General features: G+C 35.3%; 1 protein-coding gene across 1 annotated transcript; it reads right to left on the bottom strand.

The window, feature by feature from the left end:
• Positions 1–430: 430 nt before the first annotated feature.
• LOC100375968 (Y+L amino acid transporter 2-like) lies at positions 431–5,290 on the bottom strand. Its single transcript, XM_078009874.2, has 10 exons — positions 4,780–5,290; positions 4,497–4,622; positions 3,093–3,192; positions 2,717–2,761; positions 2,148–2,271; positions 1,692–1,795; positions 1,486–1,582; positions 1,046–1,195; positions 744–924; positions 431–647 (listed from the first exon to the last, which is right to left on the bottom strand). Exons 1-10 carry the CDS (start codon positions 5,288–5,290, stop codon positions 586–588), a joined length of 1,500 nt encoding a protein of 499 aa, XP_077866000.2. The 3' UTR covers positions 431–585.
• Positions 5,291–6,774: the final 1,484 nt, after the last annotated feature.

Here is a 6,774-nt window from a genome sequence, read left to right as displayed (position 1 = left end):
ATTACGGACATGTGAAGCAGTTGGATCAGACCCTACAGATGTCTTTGTTCAAGTTTTACACTTTTTTGCCACATGTTTTTCTGCATATGTGATTGCATGCCATAATCTCTAATGTGTGGTTATTGGACCGAATTTATTGAACTTGTCTGTAAGTATCAAACATACATTTTCGCAGCAATTTGTGAATTTGAATACTGTTAAAGTGCTTGCACATGATCAAGGATTACTGGTTTTTCAAATAGGCTAAAAAACATTTCATTAACTTGAAGGTAATTTTATCAGTGGTCTTCACAGATGAAGTGAATTTTAAAACCAGTACACTGGCAACTGGAAAACACACCTAGGTGGAATGTCTGAGGCTACCAATTTAAAGCAGAAAAATATTATTACCAGATGTTGAGCAGTCATTCAAACAGGTAAATGACCCATGTTTTACCACCATACATTTTATTTTATTTGAGATAGTGATACATATGAAATAATCTTATATTTATGGCATATTATCGATATCAGTACTGAGTTCATGTGTGTATGGGTGTTGATATATGAAGGTGAATAAGTCGATTACGATTACGTATCTTGTCTTCATGTTCTGGCGTCCGTGATTGAAACTTCCAAAAACACCTGAGATAACCAAGTAATTGACCCTAAAGACAAGAAAAGGAATGATATTAGGTGAATTAAAACTGGCAGAATAATAAGAAACTATAGATAGAAAAAAAAACAGTGATACTGTCACTTACCAAGTATATTTGACAAGAGTCGCATCCTTTTTCTTTTATAGAGTACACCCAGAAAGTAAAGTGGAACACCAGTGAGCGTTAGACCCACACCAATACTTGACACAATCGGTCGCGTGTAGAAAGGCACTATTACCAGAAACAAAGACATGACGACAAACAAAGCCGGAATAAATAGAGGAAGCTGCGAATTTAGATAAAAATTACATAATCAGACATACAAAAACATTTTTTGTTACATATATATTTATAGAATACTCGATGCTAATTACCCATATATAACAATATAAATATCACGTGGTTACCTTGATAGGACGGGGGAGATTAGGTTTCGTCCAGCGTAGGGTTATAAGACCAGCTACTGCAATCCCGGTTACCAACCAACTTATAAAACTAAAGTAGGTTGTAAGTGTGTCTATGTCGCTGATCTGCACCATTATTAGAGCAACCACACACTAAAAAATATTTAAAAAAACATACGGTTTTGTTTTTGTCATAGCAAGCAATTGCTCTTCGTTTCAACTACTTGATTTTATGATGGCACAGTATTCAATGATTGGTCAAACCAACATGTTCGCATTATCAATATGACTGTCACACTATTGTCTTTCAATTATTTTATCCCCCCCCCAAATAATGAATGTGTATACAAAAATTATATAAAGGCTCACATGTTATTCCAATTGCTTTCATTAAACAACAGGCACTGACAATAATATCCACATAAAGTATATCGTATACATACATTGATAAGAATGGCTGGAACTGGCGTACGTCTTCTTATGTGTATCATAGCAACAACATCTGGCAGTTGACCCTCTCTTGCACCAGAAAAATAAACCCTAAAATCACATACATTCGTAATTAAATTCACTTACATTGACATGTGTCGTTCCTAATTTAAAAATCACAAAGTCAACCGTGATCATGTGATTAGTCAATATTACAAACCTCCCGGCAGTAAAGATGGACGCATTGGCTGCCCCCAATGTAGACAAAGCAACAAAGAGCGGCATTACCCAAGCCATCACACCGAGAGTCTTTTGGGCAAACGTCTGTGAATGAAAGAGACAACTTTAGCACTTTAATAAACGTTTCCAAGAGTTTGCGCACTCGAGTGAAAAACCCAATGTGTGAAGAAAACTGGCGTAGATGGGTAAGCAACGTAATTGACAGTAGCGTGGAGCATTTGTCTCAACTCTCGTGTTCCATGTTTACATGTTCTTATATGTAATTTCGATTCATTTAGAATATAACAAATTATTGGTACATTGTGTTCATTATTGTTATAATTCAAGTGTATACCAAGCTGTCCAACAATCAGTTACACGTGCTGTGTGAAAGTTTCATTCTATGAACAATACTATAATTATCAATTATGAATTCAGAAATACAACTACAACATACTACGGCTACTGCATCTGATCTCAGCAATTCTTGAGGGGAAAGTACGGTGAAATATGCAACATTTGTCAATAGATAAATGCAAGTTACAATAGACACGGCCAGGACAATAGCCAACGGTAGGTTTCTATTATTGGGAAAACAAGAATAACTATTATTAGCGCAGGTTTAATGGTATGTATGAATATTCAGTCTTGGTGTCAAACTGTTCAAAAATTCTACCAAGTTACAAACTATAACACACCAACAAACATAGTAAAAATATATATTTAACGATTTGCATAAGTTCAAATTTTGTACCATCAAATTGGTTATAACAATTGCATATAAACAGTTTGTGTATGTGGGTCATTTCACCTTACTTTGTCGTAAGGTGTATATTTAAGATAACGTTTTTTTAAATCCAAAATTCAAAAACACAATTAAAGTACTGTGAAAACGACATCTGAGTTCCAAAAATTTGATCTTAATTTGTCCAGTTGAGATATAGACTTGAAGACTATACTAAGTGTCTTTGAACCAATGGACGGAAACACTTCAATACTTGTACCGTGGAACTTAATGGAATGTACCTTTTAATATTCTTCATTTCTTCCGTAACATTATTGAGAACATTCCTTGAAAACAAATTGAAGACGGAAAATTATATTGTATTAAACAAATGTTGATCTTGGCCAAGTCGAAGTGAGGCCGAGATAAACAATGATCTTTTAGGGTTGTACTCTTGGAAGGAACAAAATGTATAATAATAAGGTTATTACGAGGATACCTCAACGTATGCACACAGACTGTACACCGTCGCATCGACCGACGCGCATACTCCGCTGTACTATCTTCGTGCATACTTTGAGGTAGCCTCGTAATAACCTTATATTATGTTATATAATATATGCCGATGGATCAGACTATATGGTGTATCTGTTCTATGTTATCAATCAAATGACTTACCATCCGGAGTAGGCCCATAAACCAGAATACATCGCCAATGCAATGTCACCTACAGACTTGGTGGTTCCTGCAAAACTGTCCTCAAAATTGTCCGTATATCCTGTACAAGTACAACCATTACAACTCATTGATGTTATAATTTGCGTGGATGCCATGCTGTCCATCTACCACTCTATGGTATTCATCAAACAGTTTTTTGCTTTATATAACGTTTAATAAATTCTACCTTCTAGATACGTTATCATTCATCTAGCACATATCGTGTATTTATTCGTTGGGTATTATGATGCGAAAGTACGAAAATAAAAACTTTTTGAGATCGGAACCGTTGCTCAGCGTTCATTAGTACTACGTTACTGGAACTGTCACATCTATTTTAGATGTGTGTATCAGGGTTGCCTTTGCAAAATAGCGGCAATACCACAGACAATAAATTGAGTGCAACTACGTTGATGAATAAAATGTGGGACACACTTCGTTAGTGCAATAACTTAAAAAGTAGTTGTAGACATATGAGTAATGATTGATGAATGATGCCAACATAAAAATAACATTAACGTATGGGACAAGTCGCGAACAGCCGGTATATAGTCTGTTGAGCCAACAACGGATTGACATACGCACGCACAGTCAATTGTCCAATATTACTACATTTACATATTCATTCAGTAAGTTATAGTTAAAGGTCTAGAGAATATCTTAAATAGAAAATAGCTAATTAAAAACGTTAGAAATGGATTCTCGTAAAATTTCTAGGAGGGGATGTCCTTGATATAAGCACGAATCCATTATATTTTGGTACAGATTTAGGTATAGTTACAGCAATGCTGGGAAGGTTCTTTTATTTACAACTGAAAATGTTAGTGATAAATTCTCATAAAATTATCAGGAGGGGTGCCATGAACACGGGGAGCAATCGATTAGGTGAGATTGCCTTTGAGGCAATAATCAAAACGTTAAACGTTGGAAGAGATTTTACCCGGTCGCCATGGAAACAGTAATTTCAGGAACGATTTTTCATTCATAATTTAAAAACATATGGATGGATGGATTCAAATACAATTTTCAGAAGCAGCCGTCCTTGATAAGAATCATTAGGTTTGATTTTGGTAGAGATTGGAGACATTTATAAAACACTCATGAATAGATTTTCACAAGTTTTACAGTAGAGGATGCCTAATGCAATTAAATATTAATATTGGGAGAGATACCCATCGCGTTGCCATGGAAATAGCAATTGAAGTAATAGAGATATAATAAGTTGGAGGTGTCAGAATATGTATGGCAATGAGCTGCTTGGCGGAGGTCTGTGAACTCTGATTGCTTTGAGTTGTATACTGTATTCACAGTAGTTAAGTTATTACTATTTGCATATGTGCTGTGGTGTTGTATAGTTGATCTCACCTTTTGCCAAGTAATACACTCCAGTGATAATGATTATGAAGGTAGCCAGCAACTTTGAATACGATAGAATGTTGGTCAGATGAGCACTCCAACGTACGCTAAGAACATTCACAAAAGTTAGAAAAACTATAAATAAATAAATAAATAAATAAATAAATAAATAAATAAATAAATAAATAAATAAATAAATAAATAAAATTAAGATGAAAACATTATAGATACGTTTTTGTTAGCACAAATGTAGAACGCGATGAACATTATAATAATTTATCTGATCACTTACGTATACCTGCTACAGCTAAGAGTCTTTTAGTCAGCAGTGACGTTTCATCACATTCAATGAATACAGGATAAACTACGTACTCGGCAAAGGTTAGCATAATAATGGCCTGGGTAGTCGGTTTCAATATGACCATCAACACCCAAAGATACAGAAACGCCGGTAACGCCCCAAACGCTTCATGGATGTAGATGTATTCGCCACCAAATTTGGGAATGGTAGTTCCCAACTCAGCCATACAGAGCGCACCTAACATAGAGAAGATTCCACATGCAGCCCAAATTATAAGGGCTGCACCCACAGAACCAGAATATGAAAGAACGCCCTTTGGTGAAATAAAAATACCAGATCCAATAATCATTCCTATTATTAGAAGTGTTCCGTCGGCAAGTGATAATAGTTTCTTTATTTGTAATGGTTCTCTCTTCTGACCATCCTGCTCGTCGTGTAGATCCGTACTTGCATTCTTTCTCTGTCGCGCCTGTGACGAAGCGTTATGTGCAGTTTCCGCCATCTTGTAACGCCCGTTCTCTTTCAAAAAACTGACAGATTAATCAAAGGTGAAGTATTTGTGTCATAAAATTTTCACTAAGTAAACGTTTGCCCGATAAGACACAAATGTCAAATAAACACAACACCCAAACCATGCGTAATTTATAGTCCAAGGTTATTCGTATGGTTTAGTGAAAGGAGTGCTGAGTGAATGTTTCATCAGGCAGTATAGGGAAATATATATATGTCGTAACTATTCCATACGACAACAACAAAGATCAGCGACGTGCAAAGAAGGTTTTACAATGACAGTGGTCGTTGCTGGTATTCCACCGATCAAGTAAAAGCGAAGAAATCGTTATTTGTTTGTTTTAAAATTGTTACATAATTGTTGATAAGGCAAAAGAATCAATTGTTGAACTGTTTCACACAGTACAAGACATTTTTTTGACAGAAAAACTGCATGAAAACAGTTTTTTGGGTATAGTATATTTCATAACAAATATTTTCTAATAATTTTGGGACAACTACGAGTATCCATCTTATAACTAAATATAATTGTTTGCATCATATGTACTCGAACAACATGTTGAGATATGACGAATCCTGTTTACGAATCAATATTTGAACGATTGCTCGACCACGAGTACCTTACCTTACGTCAACTAGGGGCGAATGCATTGGGTTCGTACGATCCTTCCAATGTGTGTGTATTGTTCGTTTTACGTTGAAACGAACATTGAAAATAACATTTTGACTCTACCCGAATACCAACCATTTCTACTGAAGGAGGGACAAGGGGGAATAGCTGGTACAGGTTACAGAAAATAAAAAAAAAAAAAAAAAAAACATTTTACGTTTTTACAGGAAATAAAATGAAAGTTTCATTTACAGTAAAAAATAGGTTTTTACACTTTACAGATAAAGCAAATTCCATTTTACATATTTATAATATATTTGATAATTCGTGTTTGAGAATCAAAATCGAAAATTGCGTACGAATTACGACATTTAATGTGGAAAATGCTTTATACGTTTACAAAAAATAAGATCTTTGTACAAATTACGGATTAATAAAACAGGTTATTACGTTTTACACCTTGCCCATGTCTATGAATTTACGTTTTTTATTTATTTAAATTACATGTTTACGAAAATAAAAACAAATGATTACAGCTTACGAAAATACCCCTTGCCGACCCTCTCTACTGACCAAATCACGTTCGGTAACAATGTGTTCACATGTATTTAAATATATTAGTTATCGCTTAAAGCGGGAGAGTCGTCACCTGCGCACGCGCGGGAATTGAGTCCCAAGCGACGATAACAACACACGATAAAAACGCAAAGACTCATGTGTAGACGCTTGTTTGTAAACAATGGCCACCTGACGCTATGGCCACCTGACGCATGCGCAGGCGACGACTCTCCCGCTTTAAGTAAGTTATTATGAATATTTATTACAGCACTATGAACGTGACAGGGTAAGAAATTCGATCACTTATA

Source organism: Saccoglossus kowalevskii, chromosome 6 (assembly GCF_978046115.1).
Source record: "Saccoglossus kowalevskii chromosome 6, keSacKowa6.1, whole genome shotgun sequence".
NCBI lineage: Eukaryota > Metazoa > Hemichordata > Enteropneusta > Harrimaniidae > Saccoglossus > Saccoglossus kowalevskii.
Note: the sequence above shows the minus strand (reverse complement) of the source record. Positions and strands in the feature narration are given on the sequence as shown.